Source organism: Talpa occidentalis, unplaced genomic scaffold (genome assembly GCF_014898055.3).
Source record: "Talpa occidentalis isolate TD23 unplaced genomic scaffold, MPIMG_talOcc4v2.1 talOcc4.14, whole genome shotgun sequence".
In the NCBI taxonomy this organism is placed as follows: domain Eukaryota; kingdom Metazoa; phylum Chordata; class Mammalia; order Eulipotyphla; family Talpidae; genus Talpa; species Talpa occidentalis.
In genome coordinates, this window is record NW_023601433.1 from 80,471,779 (window position 1) to 80,498,393 (window position 26,615).

Below are 26,615 nucleotides of genomic sequence, written 5' to 3' on the forward strand. Positions count from 1 at the left end.
AGCCGGCGAGGAAAGAGCACAGCTGGACTTTCTCCTTGTTTTTATCCATTTCTGCAGGATCATGTATTCATAAGGGATGAGGCGGGCCACGGCGATCCCAGGCCTGAGCCGCGGCCTACCCAGTCAGTTCAGAGCCAGGCCCTCCACTACCGGAACAGAGAGCGCTTTGCCACGATCAAATCAGCATCTTTGGTAAGCAAACACCCCTCTACCCACCTTCTCTTGCTTCCCCTCCTCCCCATCTGGCAGCCTCTCGCCCTCCCTGAGCCTCTCTCGGCTTCATGGATGGGAGGAAAGGAGTCAAGAATGTTTTCTCCCTCCTAATAATTTTATTCATTTTAGAAAAAAATCTGTTGGCATAGCAACCTGATCTCAGATATTTTAGTATTGTCTACGGCATGGGAAAAAAACCTTTGTGTGTGTGTGTGTGTGTGTGTGTGTATGTTTATATATGCTATATGTGCAAAATAAAAGGCCTTGAGATGAAGTTGTTAACCTATACAATTTTTAAAAGCTTTTTGTCTTTTCATTGAAATAATAATGCTTAAAAATATTGTAAAGGTATTGATGTATGTGTATGCAGGGTACTGTGCTTTTTGTATAGATGTCTGTATGTCTATAATGTATACACATAGCTCAAAGATAAAATAGAATTTTTTTTAAATGTATGGTTGCTGGCTAATGCATGTAATTGTAGAAAATAAGATACTTGCTTCCCAGGGATGGATTGCTGGTTCGTTCTGGTTCATTCATTTATTTATTGCAACAATGGTAGTGGCTGCACTTCCCCATTTAACCCCTGAAGAATTTCCTAGCACCAATAAAGCAAGAAGGGCTTTGTAGGAGAGGGTAGGAATGGTTGTGGAAGAAAAGATACTGTAGGATCCTTCAGCATTTTTACTATTGCAAATGTGATTGCTGGATGCCCTTGTAGTAGCAAAAGGGGTGTGTGCTGGAAGAGTTAGTTTTCATGCCTCCTCCCCTTGGCCCCCCACGCGTGCGCGTGCGCGCTCACACACTCACACACACTCACATCGTTTCATCCCTGACACTCTAAACTCTCTTTAATCTTTTGCTTTAGAACCTCACTTCTCAGCCAAAAAATGATTGAAATATTAGTTGTTTTGCCCAAATTGATGTTAGAGGTCACATGGGCAGGAAGAGTTAGTGTATACTGCCTAGCTATTACATTTAGAACCTATGATGACATCATCCGAGGCCGACCCAGAAATGATTATTTTTCTTGTCCTATTTTTTAAACCCGATTTCCACTTTTATTTCTCAAATCTTTCAAAAGCTTCAGTTATCTTTGGAATTGATATTGCATTAAAATCTTTAAAAATCCAAATAGAAGGAAAATGGAAGTTAAAGCACCTACATATTGCTGTGCTTACTGCTGTATAAAAGCAAGCAATTTAATTTAGACTGCTTATAAATAAACCTGCCTTTAAGTTTCTCTGGATAGAAGTTTCTTGTAACCTCTTTGGTGGACAATTTTTCATTTTAAATGAATGCTGTAGTACATAATGGAGATCTTAAAATGTCCACTATGTATTTGCTAATGATTGTTCAGCATCCAAAAAAAAAAAAATTGCTTCTGAGCCTAAGTAAATCATCAGGAAGTTATTAAATAATAAATATCTGTATGCCTGGTATCTGACAAAAGAAGAAATTTATAGCATATTACTACTTACCACCAACTCTTGTCATACTTGTACCTTTACCAGATCTGTTCATGCTGAAATGAGGAGAAAAATAATGGGCAACCTCTAGGAATTAGAGCACCATAAGCAGGTTTTGAATGTGAAGTAGATATTATACCAAGTGAATTTCCCCCCTCTGGGGCTGGTGTTCTTATCATTTGCCACGCCCTCTTTCCCACATCGTATATTCATGATCTCTCTAGCTGCCAGTGAGATATTACTATTGCCATGCCAGAATGACCTCATGCTCACATTTGTGAACTCACCCAGGACTACTCTGTGCATATCAGCCAACACAGTCTTCCTCTTTGTGGGTCATGAAAGCTGCTTCCCTACTAGGCCTCTGCACAGATATGGGCCAGGTACTCAGCAACCCCTCTGAATCCTACAGGCTTCATAGTGCCCATCCACAGAACAACAGGGATTAGTCTCTTGTATGAACTTTGGATTTGATAAAAGGTGCCTGCCCCTATATTAAATTAAAAACAGAGTAACTGATAGTCTGTTGTCATATCCACAAAATAAGTTGTTTGACATGGCTAACCTTCTCCAAATGTAGTATGTTAGGAGTCATGGTGGGATTGATGGAAGTTTCTCAGAGTTCAGTGGTATTTGTACCCAGTGGCTTTTAGGGAGAAAAAAAATTAAAGGGAAAAGTGGTGTGGCTTCAGGTCTCATTTAGGCAATCTAACTATCAATAGGGGTATTTTAATGCATATTACCAAGTACTGCAGTTCTACTACCCACAGTATAATTTTTAAAGCTAATTCCATAGGAATATATAAATCAGGACACTAGAATATCATAAAGAAATATCTGATTTTAAAGACATGTTTTTTTGTTTTCCATGGAGCCTAACACAAACAAAAAGAACTAAAATTACTTAAGTGACATGAAAGTAGGAAAATGAAGATCCAGTATAATGAATAATCAAATTATGGTTGAAACCTCTCTTTACTTCTCACAGTTGGTAATGATACTATATTGATTTATTTATTTTGGCTTTATTCTTTCCTTACAATCTTCTAGCATAAGCGCTAACAACCCACAGAGCAATCCAAAAGTGAACAGTAAAAAGAGAAAGAGGAATTCAGAAGTTAGTTTTTCAATTACTGGTAAATAAATAATGGGCATATATTTTAAATAGACTTGCAAACTGAAAAAAAAAATTACACTTCCTCAAATTTGTTTGATCAGTCTGACTCTTCTGCACAAATCTTAAGGGAAATCTAGCTCTGTAATGTTTTTCCCCTTGACTTTTTTTTCTACACTGTGCTTTTAAGTGGGGTTACTGACAGGTGTGTGATGCCCATGGGCTAAAGATTTTTACTACCAGATATTTTTATCATTTTTTACTATTTTAGCACCTTGAAATTGAGATTTTTGTTGTTGTTATACACTGCTGCACAATTGCCTTTGTAACAAAGGAAAAACAAGGACAGTGACCCTTGGTACCAGAAGAAATCCTTGAGAAGCTTCAGAATTATAATTATTTTATTGTAAACATTTTTAAGGGCAGAGTTTTTTTTACCTTGTTTTGGAAAATTAGTGAAAGAGACAATTTCACGGATTCATTTTTATTTTAATCTTTTTTTTTTTTTTCTTGTAAAAAAGTTGGACTGACTCATTACCTAGAGAAAGGAGTTACTTCTTCAGAATTACTCATCTGATTTCTTGGGCATTTGAGATGTGCCTCCCTTGAGTTTTTATTGTTGGTAGAGATTTTAATATTTTAATTAAATTAGCAACCCAAGAAGTGTCTTCAGCTGTTATTACATTTGATATCATTTCTTTTTTTTTTTTTTTTTTTTTTTTTTTAATAGAGGCATGTTTTATTTATTTATTTGTTTGTTTGTTTATACAAGCACTGGGTACAGTCAGAAGCGCGGGAGGGTGAGAGAATTCACCAGAGCCAGAGCAGGGAGCAGAGCAGGCAGAAGGACCAAAGTACACTGCTGAGGGGAGCAGCGGGCGGCAGGAGAGGTCTGCGCGCCATGTGGGACCCTCCTCCGGTGGCCGGGGAGCAGCCGGGGATCGAACCGGCGTCCCAGAGGCTGCCGGCAGCTTCGCAACCCAGCGCTCAACCGCTGCGCCACCGGGGAGGCCCTGATGTCATTTCTTTTTAAAGTGTCATTATGTCCTATGTACCCACAGTAGATATTAATACAGAGCCAATATCTATCAGAAAATGGAGTTTTCGGCCTCATGAAGGAATTCTCACTGGAATGCAGTGGTGTTACTGCACAGGTGAATTCATGTTAGAATTCACATTAGGGAGAGGGACATAAAACTCTTAGTTTCTAATCTCCAAGAAAGCACATAGGAGAAATTGATTGTTGACTTATCCATGAAAAATATAGATATTTTACTTTGGTTTTACCAGATATAGTATAAAATCTCATTTAAAAATGGAGTCTGTATTTCAACTTTTAAAAATGCAAGCTAATTATTCAACTAAATGGTAAACTGGGTACCTAAATGCATTTAATAGACAAGAATAAAAATACTAGAGTCTCAGCAGTAAATGCTACAGTTTCACCTCTCATGAGCCCTGCTGTTCTGTTTCTAAATGCTTGAAAATATGTTCACTTCCTGAATAGTGTACCAGAGAACATTTATCAAAATATTGCGTATCTTCTTCTTTTTGTGTGTCTTCTTAATCTCATTGATACCATTACTGATGCTGTTTCTCACTTTTGCTTCCCAATTTATAAGGCCTAGCCTGCATGGCCAAAATCTTTTAATAAACATATGTTGAATGAATGAATGAATGAATGAACTAAAAGTCTCTTGTAGCCCTACTACCACATGAAAATTTGGATTTGTAAGTGTTCATTTCAAAGTTATTCATATCAATTTTTCTGTATAATGTGGAACTGCCTACTATCCATCATTACTTTTAGTAAGAAATTAGAATATTTTTTTCCTTAGGTGTTCTAAAGAGCAGAGTGTCAATTTTCTAATGCCAAAATGTGACTCACTATATTCTTTTTAAGAACTTGCTATAAATTTCATTTGTTCTAAGTGCTGAGGTGGCTAATTTCATCACATGCATTATTTTTGTTATTACACATAATTAATCTTATAAATTGCCTTTTATCACTGAAGAGGTTAACATTATCAGCCACATGTTCCCATTTTATATTCAGTAAGTTGCTTAGTAGCCTTCTAGTCTAGTGTTTTGCACTTGATAGGCATTTAGTACACACTTTGAATGAAGTGGTTGTTACAGGGTCCATTTTTTCTGGAATTAAATAGTGGGGAAATGGAATAGTTGTAAAAACTTACTGAAAAAGTTTAGTCATCCTTAATGGTTCTTAACTTTTTATATATTATGGCAAATATATGTAATGATTAATAATTCAAATTCAGAAATTTTACATACTTGTAATCTACAACCTAGATGCAAGTACTGTTCTGATGTTAAACATCACTTTTCTGTTGGTTTCACAGCTTCCAATATATGTGCCCATCCCCAGAAGGGAAGGGAAAAAGAGATGTGTTACTCAGAGCCTGACAGGAGGAGGAAGGAAATCGACATATATTGAACATTTCCTCTGTGTCAGACAACTTGCTAGGCACAAATGTTATCTCATCTAGTCTTGAGGAAGATCCGGTGGTTCCTCTTTATATATGCACAGAGAACTGAGAGAGTACACAAGGTTAAGTAACTTGCATAAGGTCAGTTATAGAATATGGGGTGGAATGAGGTTTGTCTCCAAACAACATAGTGGATGTGACAAGGTAATACTGCCCTCAACTTTAGTTCATCACATTTTTTAAACTACCATTATGAAAACTACAATCACTATCATGTCTATAACTCACTTATTTTTAGAGTTAGTCATTTTGTAACTTAACCTTACCACTCTCTCCAGTTTGACTCTGTAGGTAGTTGATTTCCTCCATTATTCATAACAGAAAATATTAACTCTTTTCTATCTTGGTGATGTGGATTTTCTCAGGTAATTCAAGAGCCATCGGATCTTAATTCAAACCTCAGGCTTAATAGAAATTAAAGATAAATTACATTTGAAAACATATTGTAAACCATAAGGCATGATAAAAATATGAGCTTTTTTTAATTCCGTTGTCAAATAGTATATTTATAAGGTATGCAATGTAAACTTAAAACACACAGGTATACATAACTGTAGATAACTTATTTTTTATATATTTCACATTTTAGGCTTTATAAATGAAACATCTGGATATACTCTTATTTAGATTCATCTATCTAGTTTAAGCATAGGATTATGAAACTCAGTTTCTTTATATGTATGTACCTAAAAAGACTATTCTTGAAAAGTTTACTTGTAACAAATGGAAGATGATATTAAGAGTTTAAGAAGGTGATTATCCAAATTATGGGAAGCATTCAAAAAGCAAAATGTCTTCTTGGCATTCAATGATGTACAATGATAGCATAGTGAAATTTGTGTTTTTCTGCTATAAATTTGTATGATCTAGTATGCAGTAGATCCACCCCTTCACAGAGACTAGCCCAGCAATTAGGATAGAAAATGTTTTTGACACAGCTCATTTACATTTTATAGTCTATCTGGTATAGGGAATTGGTCATCTTAGAAATATTTTATGGACCACAAGCCAATCAGACATTCTGTTGGCAAGTTTTAAATGTGTCATGGTGACTTTAGAGTGTGCCATGCCTCAGCTCTGGGGATCTGATTAAAGAAGGAATACTAAAATTAGAAAAAAAACATATGAATAAAACATATATTAAATTCATTATCCTAAAAGAGACACTTTACTATCATATTTGTCTGAAAAACAAGTGAATCCAGAAGAACTAAGTGGTATCCTTTCTACTGATTGAAATTGTTTTTTTTTTTTCACCATAGTTGAACTTTAGGGTGGCAGACATGAGCAAGTAAAATACACATATATATTTCAAACCACTTCTTTCCTTCCTTTTATTATGAGCTAAGTTCATTTTTAAAAATGAACTTTTTTTAATTTTGTATAACAAAATAAACTTTGTTCTTTAGAGTGTTATATGCCTTCTTGGTGATGCCATATATATATATATATATATATATATATATATATATATATAGTCTTGCAATATCTTCTGCTTTTATTCCTCATACCTTATAGAGGATTGTCATTTTGAAAAGAGAAATGAATATGTGAGACCCAGTGTTAGTTTCAGCTGGAAAGTTTTCAAAGTTCGGCTAATGTTTAATGGTGTACTTTGATAATACTATCCAGTTACAGAACACTCTTGATAGTAAGAACTTGGTCTAGTAGCAGAGACACCTTCCAAAAAGAACAGAGAAACAAACTGTTCTTTGTACAAGATGCACTTTGCCCCATAAACTGAAATTAGTAGAGAGAATTAATAGCAGCATGAGAATTTCCAGTAAAACTCGTTTGAGGGTTAGGTTGAAAAGTTGCGTGTAATAGATAAGAGTAACTAAATTACTTCATGAAAAAAAAACCCTAAACTCACCATTTTGTAATTAAAATTTTTATTCTAAAATAGGAAGATGAGAGGAAATGACCTAATAGGAAATTAAAGAGGGATAATAACTTGAAAGATGAAAAAGGACAGGAAAACCAGAAAAGGTTTAATAGAAAAAAGGAAGAGATGCCAAAATTTGCATTTGCAATTTCAATTTGTTGTATTCACTTGAGTATAGGTTAAGGAAAAAATTACTATGTAGCCATTCAAACAGTATAGATGTGCTTTCTCTTCTTTAGGAGAATAAATAATTAGATGGTAATTTGTTAACAGCTCTTTTGCAGGAGGGGGAAAAAGATGATTTCAAAAGAAAGTTTCTCACTCTCTCACCTTGCTCTCTCAATTCAATTTAATAGGAAATAAATCTTGTCCAAACTATTTTAAAAGGATATTCAAAATTCCTGTGTCTGTTAGAGACACGATCCTTAAACACAAACAGTATAATATCGTGCACCCAGAGAAATTTTGCCACCAGGGTACATTTGGCAATGCTGCAGACATCTTTGATTATCTTGACTTAGAAGGTACTACTGGCATCTACTGAGTAGGTCAGGTATGCTACTAAGCACCCTACAAATCACAGGAAAGTCCCTCAAAACAGAATTATGTGACCATTGTCACTAGTGCCAATGCTGAGAAATCCTGGCATAAGGGAATACATGGCTCTGGAATCAAACAGAAATGGATCTGAATCTCAGCTCTACTCCTTATAAGCTCTGTGACCTTGAGCATGTGTGTGTGTGTATAAAATATGTACGTATATATATATATATATATCATATGTGTGTATATATAAAAAATGGTATCACCAATATATTATTGAGACAAAAGTCTCAGCTTCTTCATCTGTAAAATGGGGATGATGAATGAATAAAAAGAATAAATGAATGAGATGGTTTTCGGATTAAGAATAAAGTATATAAAGAACACCCAACACAGCGCCCAGCACAGGTGAATGTTCAGGAAATGGTAAGTAGGTTAATGACATTGATAAATAAAATTATGCCAGAGGATTCTTGTACTTTGCCTGAAAGTTTGTCTTCCATGCATCTAGTTACCTTTCTGTTCCCCCACCCAAATCAGGTTACACGGCAGATCCATGAGCATGAGCAGGAGAACGAGTTGCGGGAACAGATGTCAGGTTATAAGCGGATGCGGCGCCAGCACCAGAAGCAGCTGATCGCCCTGGAGAACAAGCTGAAGGCTGAGATGGACGAGCACCGCCTCAAGCTACAGAAAGAGGTGGAGACGCATGCCAACAACTCGTCCATCGAGCTGGAGAAGCTGGCCAAGAAGCAAGTGGCTATCATAGAAAAGGAGGTCAGTATGTACACGATGCCCTTGTGCCACAACCCAGCCCAGCCCAGCCTGTTGCAGTCAGTAGCGCCATGTGGGCAGGAGGTACTGCTTTGGTGATGGGGATAGTTTCCAGATTTTACTTAAAATCATCATTGAAAGCATAAAATAGTAATTCTAAGTGTGTACTACATCTTTTCTTTTCAGACGTATTCTGAGCATCAGTCCCTTAATGGGGGCCTGGGTACATATAAAATGAAGCAAGATCCTTCTGTCTTATGTGAACTTGCAAAATTCAGGTCTTTTGGAGTGTCCACCATACTCACTGTACTCTTCAAAAGAAAACCGTTCCATAAAATACTCCCTTTTAGTGGTGATGAATCCTACCCACAACTGATTAGACTAACAATGGGCTCCTTACCATTGGCAGCAAGTAATTAATCCAGTTATTGCTTGGGTATTCTAAGGACCTCCTCTCTTCTCCATCCAGGTTCTAAACTGATTTAAAAAAAAAAAAAAAAAAAACAGAATAAGAGGGTAAGGCAGATAGAATCAAATTATTATCACCTTTATTATTGATAAATGTTAGCTGGAAGAAGTGATTTATGTTTAAAGGAAACTGACCCTAATATTACTTAACAAAATTAAGACGTGCCTACCCTGACTGGAGCATTGCTAAATCATTTGTCTTCCCTACTGCTAAGACTTACATAATGTGCAAAGCAGGGGTGAACAGGTGCTCCCCGGGGATAGAGTGACTAGGACAAGGTGCCAAAGATGTTTCAATAATTAAGCCTCTCTCTCTCCACATGGAGGACAACATCAGAATTCTAAAAGAAACATTCCCCAGTAGTCTATCATTCCATGAGGCAGCCTGACATGAAAACATCTTCCAAGTAGAGTTGACATTGACTAACTAAACCACATTCTTTCCTGGAAATTTGACTTGGGAAATAAAGAGAGAAAATTGTTCATAATGGAAGACTTGTTGATAATAGAGATAAAGGTGAAAAGTATGAGTGAACTTATCTAGTGTTTGTCCTAGAAACCAGTATTTTTTGGGTTATCTTATATTTGGTCTGTGTTCTATCTGTTTAGGAGCTTCAGAAATGTCCTGGTGTCCCACTGTTGTAGGTGTCTCAGAAAGCAAAATGTCCTTCTCTTTATGTATATACTAAAGTTGACCCCACTAGGAAATCTGATAGTTGAAATAACAAATCAGAGTTTGGTTCTTAGAATAAAACTGTCCAGCTATGTGTTTTTTGTCCATTTTTATAATCAGACTCTTGGGCTACCATCAACAGGATAAAAATATATTATTATAATACTTAATTCACTTTTTTTATAATTTTTTTAAAGATTTATTTATTTATACAAGCACTGGGTACAGTCAGAAGCATGGGAGGGTGACAGAATTCACCACAGCCAGAGCGGGGAGTAGAGCAGGCAGAAGGACAGAAGTACACTGCTGAGGGGAGCAGCGGGCGGCAGGAGAGGTCTGTTGCGCCATGTGGGACCCTCCTCTGGTGGCCGGGGAGCAGCCAGGGATCGAACCAGCCCTGCAGAGGCTGCGGGCAGCTTCACAACCCAGTGCTCAACCACTGTGCCACCAGGGAGGCCCCATATAGTACTTAATTCACTTTTCATTTCATGTGTTTGGTGGGGTTTTTTTGTATTCAACAAAACATGTTTATGGTTTACTTTCATATTTTTCCATAATAGGAAATATTTTTCAATGGTAAAAATTTCATTTTTTTTAAGATACAAGAGAATCAGAAGGCATCTCTTTATTTCTATTTTATTAGTGATTTGTTAAAATTATTCAACACCTAAAATTATTCAGCACTTATGAGTTATTTTAATGCATTAGAGAATACTTCAGACAACTGAATACTGTGTGAAGAATAATTCATCTTAAATGGTATATGTTATTTTATCAGGCAAAGGTAGCTGCAGCAGATGAGAAGAAGTTCCAGCAACAGATCTTGGCCCAGCAGAAAAAAGATTTGACAACTTTCTTAGAAAGTCAGAAGAAGCAGTATAAGATTTGTAAGGAAAAAATAAAAGAGGTAAGGGTATCAATATTTATAGTCACCAAATTGTCAGTAGAATGGTTGGAACTTAAAGTTGATTTTTCTCACAGTGACCAATGATCTAATCCAGAGATTCTCAGACTTTATTTTAGAATCATTTGAAGTATGTATTTTACAATTTGTTTTACATATTGCTAACCCACCCCTAGATTTTCTAATTCAGTGGGTCCATGGTAGAGTTTGAAAATGTGTACTTCTAACACATTCCCAAGAGATGTTGATATCACTGGTCCAGGCACCAACTTCAGGAACCATTAATCTACCCCTAAACTGTTCTTGCCAATTTTCCACACTTCATCTAGTGATCTTTTCAAACTATAAGTCTTGTTACATCACTTCATGGTTTTAACACCCATTGTCTTCCCTTTGCTCTTGGGCTAGATGAGAATACTGCAAGTCCCTGCGTGATGTGCTGCTGCCAGCATCCCATCCAGTCTCATCTGATACCAGTGTCTCCCAGCCTGCTTATCCCACCCCAGTTCTTCTCTGCTCCAGCCACATGCTCACCTTTTCACTCTTAAATAAATGTATCAAGTTACGCCCTTCTCCAAGGTCTTTTGAAACCTCATTTCTTCCTGTCCCTTCCTTCCCTGAGTCCCTCCGTCCCTTCTTTCCTCCCTTCCTTTCTTTTCCTTCCATTAGGAAACGCTTTCAACTCTCTCCACCCAGTCTTTCCCCAAGGACAATTCGGTTGTTAATTCCACATCTTCCTCATAAAATGTAGTTTTGTTTATTAGTGCCTTAACTTAAATACCACTTCCTCAGGAAAGCTTTTCTTGACAGCCTCAACCAAGACTGGTTTCATAACACTTACTTTTCAATTACACATTTTTTTTTTTTTTACTGATTCCATGTTCTTTATTTTTTTTTTAATAATAATTTTTATTTTTATATTCCCCATACAATTGCAGCCCCCCCATTCTGACCCCAATCCCTCCCCTCCCACCCCCGCCCCCCTAAAAGTGTCTCTGGTTCGTAGTTTTTTGTTGATTTTGATTTTCACTTTCTTATAGTTATTCATTTTCCTGGTCCCTTATTTAAGTTTTCTAGATTCCTGCTATGAGTGAGACCATCCGGTATTTTTCTTTTTCTTTTTGGCTTATTTCGCTGAGCATGATCCCTTCCAGCGCCATCCATGTTGCTGCAAATTGCATGTGTTTATCTTTTTTGAATGCTGAGTAATATTCCATGGTATATATGTACCACATCTTCTTGATCCAGTCATCTATTTTTGGGCATTTGGGCTGTTTCCAAAGCTTAGCTATTGTAAACAGTGCTGCTATAAACATAGGGGTGCAGGTGCTCTTTGGAATTGATGTTTCTGTGTCCTTTGGGTAAATACCTAGGAGTGGAATTGCTGGATCATATGGAAGCTCTATGTTTAGTAGGTCCAGAAATCTCCACACAGGGATGTAGTCATGAACCAAAACAAAACAAAACAAACAAACAAACAAACAAAAAAGACACAATCTTTACTCTTATCACTCACCAGTTAGTAGGGTAAGTAGGAATTAGTTCACAAAATCACTTAAAAAAAAAAAAAAATTACACATGACTACATCCCTGTAGCTTGGCGTGTGTGAATATGTGATGAATGAATGAATGATTCTTGAGTGTTTTGTTGAAGACCGCTAGTGGACTTAGAAAGTCCTCCTGAGAAACTGCATTTTGATCTGAAAGCTCAGATTTCTTCAGTTCTTTTTTTACCAGTACTTGCAGGTGAATTGCCTACGATTCCATAGACTTTCCTTCTCAAAGACTTAGGATTTCTTATTTGTAGACTACCAGCGTATTACAGCTTAATAAAATCCAGTTTGGAACATTGTTTTAGTATATAAAATTATTCACTTGAGCTCACATTTTAATTTACAAGTCAACATTATGGGTCTTAGCAAGATTCCTCTCTAATTTTCGTAAGGAAGTGAAAGCAAGTGGGGTGGGGTGTGCCTCAGGATATTTTGCCCTGCCCAGAGGAGCCTCTGCTAATTGTTGGCCCCCAGAAAATTGTACTGGATCCACATTTCCTGAATGGAAAGAATCTCTGACTCTCTTAAGTCTGGAAAACCAACCTGTAGAGAGAAATAGCCCAACTGAGAAGGTTCATGTTCTCCTGTTTTCTTTTTTATTGTTGCTTGAGCCTAATTATTATATCAGAATAGAAAGATGTCACTGGTTTACAAAAATGACCTTGATTTTTCAATAACAACTTTTGAATTTTTCTCACCTGCAAATATGTTCTTATTTTCAGCTCTTTTGTTCTCTCATGCTCTGGACGCCATACTTTTTGACTATTGCCACCATTTTGAGCTTTTGTAACATCAAGGAATTTAGAAATTACATGAACTCTACCTTTAGAAAATTCTATAGAATGGCATTGGAGAGTTCCCACTCAGTCCTCAAGCAATACGCTATTTTTGGTTCACCATACTCAGATTTATCAGCGCAAGAGACAATAGGCCTAAACTTTTAAGTCTTTCAACATACTCATGAGATAAAGAAGCCTAAACCAATTTGAGATGGCCTTTCTGTGGAGAGCTAATATTTAAAATAGCATTCATATTTAGATATTAATATACTTAAAAGTATTGTGTTGGAGTGACAAAATGATATAGTTATCACCGTTGCTGCTAGACAATAAAGATGTGAGCAATACAGAATGATGAATGATTCAGAAATAATTTATTCTTGGCTTGGGGGTAAAATTTTATGACCATATTTAAATTTTGTGTGCAATTTGTGTGGTTAGTGCCAAGCCTAGTAGTAAAGCCATGGCATTAGTGGTGGACCACCATCCTGTTATTTCACAGCTTCCTACAGGCTGGAAACAGCCCTTGCTTTTGATTCTAATATTTCACTTAAAACTCCAGTAGAACAGGAAATCTTAAAATTGATTTCCAAGCACTTGTTGACTAAGTGTAAAAATAGCAAATAGTGATGTCTGCATCCCAAAGCACTGAGGAGAGCAAATGGTAGCAATTAAAGGAAATTTTAACTGAGTGAGTAGTTAGCAAAGGTCAAGCTTGTCAGTATGAAAAAGAGCGTACTTTACTGTCTGTACAAGTGGTCTTATTTCCCTCCATAGATTAACATCTTCTTAATAGTCCTAATTAACTGCTTCGTCCCTTCACCCATATTATCAGAATAATTATGCTCAAATAATTCAAAATAATGAATTTTGTCCTTTTGAAAATATAGGTGGTTTATTTTGGGGCAAATTCCTGCTTTTTCCTGAATTTCAAACTGCTGACATTTGCAAAGCTAATCTCCTGTCTGTGAAATCTGTCCTCTTCTCTTGGCCTAGTCGCCACCTCCTTTGTACAAACTACTATCATCTCTCACCTAGACCTTTGCAGTAGCCTCCCAGCTATCTCTATGTATACACTTTTGCCTTCTTCATTCTCTTCTCCAAATAGCAGAGTCGTCTTTTGTAATGCCTCTCTTCATGACACCCCTGTCATATATAAAGTCATTTTCTCTTATACTCATGAAAACTTAACTTTTTGTTGGCCTTAACTTGTAAGGCCTCTGAACTCTGAAGTTCCTGCCTACCTGTAGCTTCACCTCATGTCACACTGCACCAGCCACTCTGGCCTTCTTTCAGTTCCTTGATCATCATATTTCAGTTAACCCACCCTCAGGCTCTTGCACATGCTATTTCCTCTGCCCAGAGTATTCTTCCTTCTCCTTTTCACTGGTTAGAAGCTAGAAAAATTTTCAAATATCAACTTAGTTGTTACCACAGTCAAATATTTTCTATTAAATATCCTTGTAAAGCCAAATACTTCATCTCCACAGCAGTTATCACGATAATTTCAGTTCATTTTGGTGTCCTTTGATTCTAGACTGTAAAGTCCCACGACGACAGTTATCATGTTCTTTTGCTCATCATTGTATCCTTGTGTCTTTACTGTGCCTGTCACATGACAGAAACTTACTGTGTGTTGATTGAATGAATGAACAAATAATTTCTGAGAATGAGAAGTCAGAGTCATGGAAACTAACAAGTCTCCCTCTCACTTAATACTCAGTCGATAAAAAAAAAATTGTTGGCAGGAGAAAAAAATGGAAGCGGGGGGTACAGATGTGCAACACCAAGTCTTTCCATCCTTACATTCTCATTTGCTTCCTACCGTTAAAATAAACTATTATTGTTTCTTTTTCTTGATATGACCAACATTTTTGTTTTTCTTTTTCTTTTTCTTTTGTGAAGGAGATGAACGAGGACCATAGCACACCCAAGAAAGAAAAGCAAGAGCGGATATCCAAGCATAAAGAGAACTTGCAGCACACACAGGCTGAAGAGGAAGCCCACCTTCTCACTCAGCAGAGACTGTACTATGACAAAAACTGCCGTTTCTTCAAGCGGAAAATAATGATCAAGCGGCATGAGGTGGAGCAGCAGAACATTCGGGAGGTATTTACTATGTTCATAGTTATTCTCATTCACTTGTGAGACAAAAGCTTTGTGGGGATAATGACCATCTCTGTTTTGCCCACTCCTGTATCATTAACCTTCATAATCTTTAGCTCAATGCCCAACATAAAGTAGGTATATAAAATAAGTCAGAGAATGAATTTCCCACTGAAATGAGGGGGGGAGAAGCCCATTAACAAATGAAGGAATCAACTTTTTCTGAATAAATACAATAGAATTTTATTGAACACCTGTTATAAGACATATCATGTAGTCAGGAAGCAAAAGATGTAGAATGGATTTTGTTTTCATCCTGCTTATCAAAGCCTTGTATTTTTGTGACTCTCCTTGAAGCATTTACATAACAGTATGATGCTCTGTGATTGAGTTAATTCACTCAGCCACCCAGCACTTGCAGTGCCTCCTTTGTGCCAGGCACTGTGCAAGAGATGCCAGTGCTGCCAGGTAACTACTCCCTTCCTGCCTTCAGTTAAGTTAGCCTTAAGTCTAAGAGGAGAAGCAGATGTGCATAACAGACTAATTAAAATATATTAGATGGAGCAAACTAGTTACAATATAATAAAATATGGGCCTGTAATCATGAAAGGGCTTGGGGGTTTCAGTGATTGATGAGGAGTTAAGTGTGACTAGAGTTCTGGGTGTGTGGAGTGGGGGGCCAGCTAAAGAGTCACTGAAAGCAGAACACCGAGGGTCTCATTTGTTAAGACTTTAAGATTTTAACCTGAAGGCAGTTGCATGGCCAGCAGAGGTTTTTAAGCAGGGGGTGAGCGACCTGAGAGTTTTCTTTGTTTTGAAAAATTCAAGTGTCATTGTGAGGATAGGCTGGAATAGTGACAGCAACGTACAGGTGGTCAGCCAGGATATTCTTTCTCTAATCCCACCTGGAAGAGGCAATGAAGATAGAGAGAAATCTTTTCTGAAACAGAACTAACAATAAATTGGACCACAGGATGTAAGAATTTCAGGAGAAGGAGGAGTCAAAGAATGACTTCAAAGTTTCTAATTTGAAAAATTGGTTGAATAGGATGTTACTCACTGAGAGAAAGAATATATAGAATCTGAATCAGTAGCAGAATCAAAGTTCAATAGGAAATCATTGTGACCTGGAGTAATCAGAGAAATCCTCATGAATAAGCTGGCACGTTGGCAAAAATATTTGCTTGATCAAAACCTTGTGCTAGCCTGCTTAAGGGAAATAAGCACTTCAAATATATTTAATGGGAATGTGGATTGGTATATGCTTTTTGCAGAGGAGTATTCAAATAGGAAGAAAAAATGGTCAGAGCAAATTAAAATTTATTGAACACATAGTTATGGACAAATTCAGATTCTTTAAGTTATCTCACCTTCCTGGAAGAGGGAGAAACTGCTGAACATTTTTCAGCCAGGCAGTGAGGGATATGACAATTTTTTTTTTACTTTAGAAAGATTAACCCAATTTGATGACGATACACAGACTGATTAAAGCAGATGTTCTTAGTGGAAGCAATATTGCCCCAAGGGGTGAAATGGGTCCTTGTGGGTGAAGGGGTCTTAGATATTACAAGTTTGTGGCCCCCTGAAAGACAGTTCATAGACAGATATATAGTATATCTATGACTAATAGATAGATATTGCAGGGGCAGGAGCAGTGGGGGTGGGGGGAGTCTAAAAAGACACCCCATGGGGACAGTAATGGAAGAGAAGAGCTTGAGAACTGAACTTGTGGGGAAAAAAAACTAGAATCAAAGAGATCACATGGCCAGAATAAAGGATAGACAAGGATGGTAGTGGTAGCTGTTGAAAGAGAGATGGATTTTAAACATTTTGAAGTATAAAATAAACAGGACTTGGCTTACAATAGGATATAAGAAAAGCTGGGGGGTAGAATCAAAATTATTTCAAGGTTTTAAGACTTGGGGAAATGTACATTTGGGCAGGAACAGAAGCTCAGAGAGAGGTGTTGGTAAAAAGTTGATTAATTCAGTACTAGACATGCTGAGTTTGTTAAAAGGCAAAAATTCCAAATGAAATTCCAGTAGCTGGTTGGAAGTAAACTTTTGTCAAATTCAAGTTATATATATAAGCTATAAGCATGTAGACATATGCACAGGAAGAAATCTGGAAGTATATCTCAAGTTAGAGATTGATGAGATGGGAAGTTAGGTATCTTGGATTCTTTTCATTCAGTAATTGCTATGCTTATAGCACAGACTTGGAGAAAGTCTGAGGACAAAGAGACAATTAGTTCTAGTAAAAGCTATAGAAGACAGATATTTCTCAAAAATGTTAGAAATTATATTCATGACTTCCACAGCATCAGATTCTAACCAAGTGAACAAAGAATCACTCTTTAAGCGTACTTTTCTTAAGATTCTAGATTGCCTTTGTTTAGCCTTATTCCAGAATCTTTGTCCTGAAAATGTGGCTGGTTCTTCTATTTATAAATGAAAGAACAGTGAAAAAAAGACAAATACAGAAAAATACAAAGTTGAATAATGAAAGCTCTTCTTAATCCCATCCCACCTGATCTCTACCCTTACACAGTCACCATTAATTTGGCAGATAGAGTTCTGGATTTCTTCCATGCTTATAGTTTATGTAGTGTATATAACTTGAATTTTACAAAACTAAAATTATGTTAATATCAGTGGGTTTATTTGATTTGCAAACAATAGGAAAAAATCTCTGGCTGATTTAGCCTGGAAAGAATTTATTGGAAGAATATGGGGTAGGTATGGAGTAATCAGAGAAGGTTATCAGGTAGGTATCAGGACTGAAGAACCAAACCAGAAAAAGATTAAGAATCAAGCTGGAACAGCAACATCAGTGAACTAAGAGCAAGATCTAATGGGCTTTCATCAAGGCCTTGCCATTTGGAGGTATAGCCTCCAACCATGTTTTAATCTTTGTAACATTTCTGCTTAAAAGTCAAATTCCTAGGAGGGATGCAACTTGATTGAGTATTGTGCTTACTCCCTTACTCTCTCTGATTCCAGGCAGGGTGGAATAATTTCTCATGCAAAAAGAGGAGCCTGTGAACTAAGAAGGGAAAATGGGTACTGAACCCGCAAAAATGTCCACTAGGCTGTTTTGTAACTTTTCTTTCCTCATTTACTATCTGGGACATACAGCTCTGCCTTATTCTTTTTAAACTACTAATAGTACTTTTTGCTTTGGCATAAAAAAATCATTTATTTAATGCGATACTTCTCAGTGACTATTTTGTGAATATTTTATATTACTTACAGTGCTACAGAGAACACCTTTGAGTACATGTCTTTTTTAATAGATGTAACCAAATTGTATCTGCTAAGTGTTTATTCTCCCACCAGCAAAGAGGACGTGTTTTCCAGTGTCTTTGCCAAAACTGAGAGTTAGTAATCCTTTTAATTAATGAAAACATTTAAAGGAGTCGCCACCAACTGGATGGAAACTCTTTCCCTATCATCACTAAACACATATGCTCACTATTTTCTAACCCAATATGAAACAGAACTGAAACTAAGAAAGCATTAAATGTCATAGGCTAACAACATTTCCATTTGAAAGTTTGAATTCTAATTCTTACTCAACCTCAGTGGGCATGAGAATAAAAACTTTGACAAGAAAGATCAGTTGTTGTATAAAGTCATAGCAGTTCCATTGAAACTTGATGGAATGCTTGGAACAGGGGTAGAGACAAGGCATTAGGGAGCATACCCTGGGTCCACTTCTTTCACAGGAGGTAGATTCACATAAAGTATGGTTGTGCTTAGAGGCCATAGTGTATGAAAAGCACATATACTTCAGCACTAAGCTCTACACTCAGCTTGGCGAGATGCCCACAGTGTGTGACGGAGACCATGGTTAAGGGACTGTGGGTTCCCACCTTACCCTCCCTCCAGCGCACATGCACATTGAGTGTGCTGGTGGACAGAATCGCCATTAAATCTGATTTTGTAATTTTTTTCAGCTTCATCTCTTGAATTTTTATAAGTTAAGGGTACACGTGACATGGCTCATTTTGTTTGTAAAAATAAAACCACCATTGCATGGTATCTGGCTAGTGCAGAGGAATTCTTTGGAATATTGCATCACAGACTAAAAAAGTATGAAACATAAGCCATTCATTGGGACATCTTTTAACAGAAAATGTTAATATAAAAGCCTGAGTTTTAGCCTCAGTTCTGTTTTGTAGAAGTTGTATGATCTTACATTAGTCTCTCAATTCCCTGAGGCCTTACTGTCATATATAAAATAGGTAAACCCTTGCAGTCTTAACCACCTCCTGTGTTTGCAGGAAGATTAATGAAATCACTTTTAAGGGGCCTCCCCGGTGGCGTAGCAGGTTGAGCACAGCTCTGTGAAGCTGTCCACAGCCTCTGCAGTGCAGGTTCGATTCCTGGCTGGCCAGGGAGATTCCCACATGGCGACACAGACCTCTCCTGTCTCACCCGCTGCTCCCCTCAGCAGTGTATTTCAGTCAGTCTACCTGTTCTGTTCCCCGCTCTGTCTCTGGTGAATTCTCTTATCCTCCCACCCCTCTGTCCTGTACCCCAGTGCTTGTATAAATAAATAAATCTTTTTAAAAAATCACTTTTAAAAATTGAAAGCACATTACACATTGTTGTGTAGCAGTGAGCTCACAATAAGCAGGATGTTTTTTCTCATGGTATAAAATGTTATAGGCAGTTTACCAGCTTACATGGCAGCAACTCACATGTATGAATTAAAGGCAAAGGAGCAACCTACAATTGTAACAAAAAACCTTTTCATGTCATGTTTCTCTCACCTTTTCAATAGTTTATAAGTTTAAGATATTACGTGCCAGATATTCACTTCTAAATACAGAGAAATGATAATGGTATGTTTATATATTCTAAAGCATGTTTTTATGGTCTTTCACTTCATCTTCACAGAATAGTAGCTCGTGTATCCTCTTTTTACACCTGAGAAAACTACAATGTAGATTCAGAGACGTGTGCAGTATTATACATGATGAATCTATGGGAAAGTTAAATTGACTCACACATTGAATATTTTTCCAGTACTACTCAAACTTGAGTATATGGCAGTTAGCTGGGTGACTTGTTATAACCACTAATCACATGTGCCCTGGGTAATTCTGATGCTAGTTTTCTGGAGAGAGTATCCTGAAGCACACCTTTAAATAGAGATGCAACTGGTTTCTTCTGACTCAAGTCTTGTTTACATTGTGTCTTTTTTTTTTTTTTTTAACTCAAACTCAACTGAAACCTCTCAGTTTAGGAAATGGGATGTTTCAGTGTCTGTTATTGGGAGTCCTGGTACTCACAGGTAAAAAGTGGTGCAATGGCCCAAGAACAGGACCTTACCCATTTAAAGGGCTTTCCTCTTGGCCATTGGCCTGGAATAGCTGTCACCTCTGGAAAGGCCTCACTGTTCTTTGGTGCCACCTAGGGGCTCCTTTTAAAAGAAGCAATTGATCCAGGTAAAGAGGTAAAATAAAACAAGAAAAAGAATTATAGGGGCCTCCCCGGTGGCGCAGCGGTAGAGCGCTGGGTTGCGAAGCTGCCCACGGCCTCTGCGGTGCCGGTTCAATCCCCGGCTGCTCCCCGGCCACCGGAGGAGGGTCCCACATGGCGCGCAGACCTCTCCTGCCGCCCGCTGCTCCCCTCAGCAGTGTACTTCGGTCCTTCTGCCTGCTCTGCTCCCCGCTCTGGCTCTGGTGAATTCTCTCACCCTCCCACGCTTCTGACTGTACCCAGTGCATGTATAAACAAAACAAACAAACAAGCAAACAAATAAATAAAGAAAAACATGCCTCTATTAAAAAAAAAAAAAAAAAAAGGCTCTGGTGAATTCTCTCACCCTCCCACGCTTCTGACTGTACCCAGTGCATGTATAAACAAAACAAACAAACAAGCAAACAAATAAATAAAGAAAAACATGCCTCTATTAAAAAAAAAAAAAAAAAAAAGTATGTGTACTATAAAAAAAAAAAAGAAAAAGAATTATAGGATGGGGTTGGGGAAGATGTTCTAGGAGATCATCTTTTATTCCTTAAAACAAAAATAAATTGCATTTGTAATTCAGATACTCCCCACTAGAAATTATCTATGAGGAAATTTCCTTATTCACGCTTTATCCCTAGTGTTGCAACAATACCAGACTCATAGTAAGTGCTCAACAAATATTTGTTGAATAAATAAATGAATGATTAGTGACTTTGCTCCCAGTAGATACTGGGCTGTTTAAAGGACTTCTCTTCAAGTATGCAAGATGTTCTCCATCACATTAATATACAATTATTTTTGATAATTCTATGAAAATATCTTTTCTCCCATAGTGGATGCTACCAGAGAAGAGAGGTGACCCATTGTTCTAATTTAAAGTCCATCTCAAAAGCTTTCTCCTTGCGTGATCTTTTTCTAGTAGTAATACCACCTTTTTCAGAAATCTTACAGCATACAATTTCCAAGATTTACCTCTTTTGTAGCACCTATTATTTCCAACATTGTTCTCTCTCTTTTTAATTTATACATAAAACATTTCCCAGTGTTTAGGTTCTTTTGTTTTCATATTACTGAAATTACTTGAGCTAACTTAAACCAAAACCTGGGGGGTTTACTACAGAAATATGGTAATTTTCATAAAACCCATAGCAAAAATACCATTGGACCTACAGGAGTACTTAGAACCAGCTAAAAACTTGGGCATTGATATATTCCCTGAATTTCTTCCTGCCTTCTTTTTCATTTCTCTGAAGTCCAGGCTGGACTAAAGTCCAATCTCTAATCCTCAGCCCTCCTAGTATCTGGCTACCACATACATAGTCCCTAAATTCCATCCATATATAAAGATTAACTGTCTCTGAATCCTCATTCCAGATTCCCAAGAAAGAAAATCCAAATCAGTTATGAGCTAAGCATATACTTCAATAACTGTCTATTACAGTTTCCTGCTAGAATGGTAGCTAGTTGAGGGCAGTCCTAGCTTAATAACATTTTTATGTACCCAGAGCACATGGTTCAGATATTTGATAAAGTACTATTTAGGAAATATTCTTGAATTGGAGAATGAAAATACTTCTACTCCCCTTTTATTTTGGTTTCCTTTCTTTCCCCTCTCCTTCAACAACAACAACAAAAAAAAAAAGTGAAAAAGACATGAGTAGAACTGGAAAGAACTGCAGATCTAGAAATGATCAAATAGATTATAATGGAAAAAGATGAAAAGGGAGAGATCTTATCTGCATTTTCTAAGATTTAAAAAAAAAAAATAGGTAGGGCCTCCCTGGTGGCAGAGGGGTTAAAGTCTCAGCTTTATCAAGCTATCTAGCCAGTATGGCATGAGTTCGGTCCGCAGCCAGGGAGCTGACCTACATAGCAGACCTCTCCTGTCTCACCCTCTGCTCCCCTCAGCAGTGTATTTCAGTTCTGTACCCCACTCTGTCTCTGGTGAATCCTCTCACCACCACCCCCCAACACACACACACCTCTGATATGTGCAAATACACAGGATATTTCCCAGAAAAGTAAAAACACTGAAGACATTATCAGTTTAATTCAGTCATTCTCACCTCTTGCCTGAGTATCAGAATCACCTGGAGAACTCTTAAAACTATTGATGATTTGGTCCCATCACAGACAATTATCAGAATTCAAAGCTGTGGATTTAAGCATCTTGTAATTTTAATAGACAGCCAGGGTTGAGAACCACTGACTTAATTAAGGAAAATTTAGACCCATGCATATCACCTAATTAAAGGTCACAGCTCTGTGAGGTAAAAAGGGGTAAGGTACAGCTAATCCCATTTTACAGATACTGTAGTTGTGATGGCTATGAAGTTGCCCAGCCTATAAAAGGTGGACCCACAAAAGGAACCCAAATCTCCAGATATTGTTAATCTAACCTCATTAAATCATGCTGCCAAACACTAATGGGTTTAATTACAAGGTAGTTAATAGTCCCATTCCTTACCACCCCTCACTTAGTTGTGCATTCTGAACAATTCATCTCCATTCATCTCTCTCCATTTATCTTTTGTTCCTGAATGCAGGAACTAAATAAAAAGAGGACCCAGAAGGAAATGGAGCATGCCATGCTAATTCGGCACGATGAGTCCACCCGAGAGTTAGAGTACAGGCAGCTGCACACGTTACAGAAGCTACGCATGGATCTGATCCGGCTACAGCACCAGACTGAACTGGAAAACCAGCTGGAGTATAATAAGAGGCGAGAAAGGGAACTGCACAGAAAGCATGTCATGGAACTTCGGCAACAGCCAAAAAACTTAAAGGTAAGAGGAAATGGAAGAATTTTCCTCTTTGTGCTCCAGGATGGAATTGAATTGCATTGGTGGTTCCTGCATTTTGGTGATTGTCAGAGTCTTCTGGACAACTCTTCAAAACTACAAATTTCTGGGCCCCACCCCTACTGAATCAGACCCTCAAGGTGTGAAGCACATGAATCTGTGTGTAACAGACTCCTGAAGAGCTGCCGCTGGACAAGGTGGTTTGGAAACCATTGTACTGGAGGATCTTTCCATGGAATTTTTTTTTTTTTTGTAACCATTATGCAATTTCTCTGACCCCTTCATGACTTGCCCTCTTTAAAATTGTAATGTGTGGACTAACAGCAGCCCATGTTTCTAATCCCAGTTAATGAGAGAGTTACCTGGCCAGTATGTGGCAGATCAATTTCCTCAGGCATGCCAGAGCATTAGTTGTAGCCCTCACTACCTTGAGTGTTGCTATATTGAAAAAGACTTTAAACCCACATCACATCCAAGGATGGTAAGAAAAGGGTATATGACTTACTAGTAGCATCTGTCACAGGCATAATCAGGACTGAATCTAGTCTACCAGACTCTTACTGTCCCTGTACTTGAGATGTGTAACTCTTTGGGCCCTCACTGCCTCCAGTGACATTTTTGGCCTGACTGCTAATTAACAAACTATATGGACTAAACCATTGCTGTTAAGAGGGACATTGTTAATGTTGACACAGATGTGGGGTCACTCTGGATTATCCTAGTCATGGTCCTCTCTGGCTAAATCTTAACAATGTCTGTTATCACAACTCCTCCAAGTGTTCATGAAATGCATGCGTGACTGAGTCAACCTGACGGCTGCCTTCTAGACATATAACAATACATCCCACCTAATCCTTGCCAAAACGCACACATATTTGTACTGCTGTATGCAAGCATAACCTCTTAGTGAAGGGAAGCCAAAATCTCTTTTCCCTTCCACTTAGGCTAAAATCCAGTGGAAATGGGTTATGATAGGAAGTATCATCTAAATGTTCTCCTTTATTGATTTCTCAAAGACACGCAGATCATTGGGAACTGGCTTATACATTGCCCCTTTCTCACTTGGAAACAAGGAGGTAAAAGGGCGCCCAAATGGGGGAAAAACAGCAACTGATAGAAAACACTAAAGATTTTTGAACAGAAATCATTACAATAATGAACAAAGTTTTTAACTAAGCCTCTTATTCTACAATCTGCTAGAGTTTGATTCCCTTATAACAATTCATTTTTAAAAACCATTCAAATTTGAAATTTTCTATTCATTTAATATAAAACTAAAAAAAGGTAGTTACTCTGAATCTGTGTCATATTATTTTAATTATTATTGACTAGTAATATGGGCCACTGCACTAAAGACAGAGGGTCCCAGCACCTATAGTGTATCATCAGGATGGAAGAGTTTTTTGTATTTACTAATGTGTATTTGTTTTCCTTTTGTCACTTTTTCTACACAGGCCATGGAAATGCAAATTAAAAAACAGTTTCAGGACACTTGCAAAGTACAGACCAAACAGTATAAAGCACTCAAGAATCACCAGTTGGAAGTTACTCCAAAGAATGAGCACAAAACAATCTTAAAGACACTGAAAGATGAGCAGACGAGAAAACTTGCCATTTTGGCAGAGCAGTATGAACAGAGTATAAATGAAATGATGGCCTCTCAAGCGGTAAGTGGTTAGGTTCGGTGCCACGGCTTCAGGAGCTTTGGGAATCAAGAAAATACAAGATCCAGCCTTTTGTTCCCAAGATGATTCTTGCACAAATTTAGGATATTGGTGCTTTTCTGCCCAAAGAACTGAGGAAATGACGACGCTGAATAAAGTCAAGCCAATGCGGATACTTGCTGGAATGTGTCTTATAAGGTGGAACTCAAGGAGTACCGTGCTAAAGCAGCCCTTGGCACATAAGGGCTTTGAGGGCAAGATGTGGTAGATGCCACATATGATATCATGTTTTCGTTCATCAGGAATTGCCCTACTAATGTCTGATACAAATGAATAAGACACACAGATACATTCATTCAAAAAACTTTTACTAAGCATCTGTGTTCAGCACTTTGCTGGACTCAGAGATAGAGTGATGAGCTAGAGAGACAACAGTTGGTCCCTGTCCTCACATTTTTGTCATTCAAGCAGGGAGGCCGGATGATTAAGCAAATAAGCATAATAGGTGCTTTGAAGTGGGAGGTGTTGGGGGCTATGGGAAGATAAGTAGGAACAGTTAATCTGTTCTAGGAAATGCTTCCCAGCAAAAGCCAAAAGGTTTGAAGGAATTCATAGAAATAAACTATGGAAAGGGGCCCTATGTGGGCAAAGGTCCAAAAGATGGAAAATGTGTGTTTGGGAACTAAAAGAACTTTGGTCTGAACCCAAAGTTCAAGGAGGAGGATTGTGGGTACCCAAAATGGAGAGGTCATAAAGGTCTTGGTAAGCCAGTGATGGGAGCCTGTCTGGTAATTCAGTGAAAATCTCACAGGGAGATGAGTCTTAGAGAGTAACAATTCACCAAACAGAAAAGGAAAAATTATTCCTCACAGAAAATATAGGGCATGCAAAGACTCGAAGGCGTATAAGAGGATGGCACATTTGAGAAAGGCTAGTAGTTGATGTGACAGGAGTAGAAAGGGAAGTAAGTGGATAGTCATAGATCAGGTCCTCAGAAGTCAGGAGTTTGGGTATTATTCTGGAAGCACTGAAGCGCTATTGAAGTCAGGTTTGTGTTATTGAAAGATATCAGCAGTCAAGTAGCAAATAAAGGTAAAGAGACCTGATAAGAAGTTGTTATAATAGTCCAGGGGAGAAAGTGATGAAGGCTTGGATATGCTAATGGAGATAGTCAGGATGGAGAAGGATTTGAGAAATATTTGGGAAGTAGAATAGCTAGAACTTAGCAGCCAGTTTTAGAGTTAGGTTTGACAACACTAAAATGGGTCATCATCTTACCAAGAGAGAAAAATAGGAGGACGGGGAGCTTGGATGCTTGAAAGATCATTGCTCAATTGTGAACATCTTATCTGAGCAATGTCCAAGTAGAGAGCTACAGAGATAGAAATCTAGTTTAGTAGGAATGTCAGGGCAGAAGACAAAAAGGTACTGCGTAGATGAGATCATCTGGGGACAGGAGATGGTTCTGGAGATGAAGAGAATTAAGGACAGAGTTGTGGACATCAACATTTGAGGACTAAGTAGAAGTAGACCAAAGAAGATTAATCTATGACATGGGAGGGGGCCAGAGAGAATATGTCACAGAAGACACAACAGAAGGATATAATTGGTTTAATATACTGCAGAGAGACAGGTTGTAGCTTGCGGTCGATTTGTCCATTGACGGTCGCAGACAATCAGTG

The 26,615-nt window shown here is 37.8% G+C and overlaps 1 protein-coding gene across 4 annotated transcripts in view; it reads left to right on the forward strand.

Annotated features, from left to right (window-relative positions):
• Window positions 1-26,615, forward strand: part of TAOK3 (TAO kinase 3) — a 158,920-nt gene that overhangs the window by 126,580 nt on the left and 5,725 nt on the right. For all 4 annotated transcript variants that reach the window (XM_037511084.2, XM_037511085.2, XM_054695305.1 and 1 more), the window contains 6 exons: window positions 58-192; window positions 8,272-8,508; window positions 10,425-10,553; window positions 14,788-14,991; window positions 23,015-23,254; window positions 24,724-24,936. In XM_037511084.2, the coding sequence (XP_037366981.1) occupies window positions 58-192; window positions 8,272-8,508; window positions 10,425-10,553; window positions 14,788-14,991; window positions 23,015-23,254; window positions 24,724-24,936 (1,158 nt within the window). The remainder of the gene's footprint in view (window positions 1-57; window positions 193-8,271; window positions 8,509-10,424; window positions 10,554-14,787; window positions 14,992-23,014; window positions 23,255-24,723; window positions 24,937-26,615) is intronic.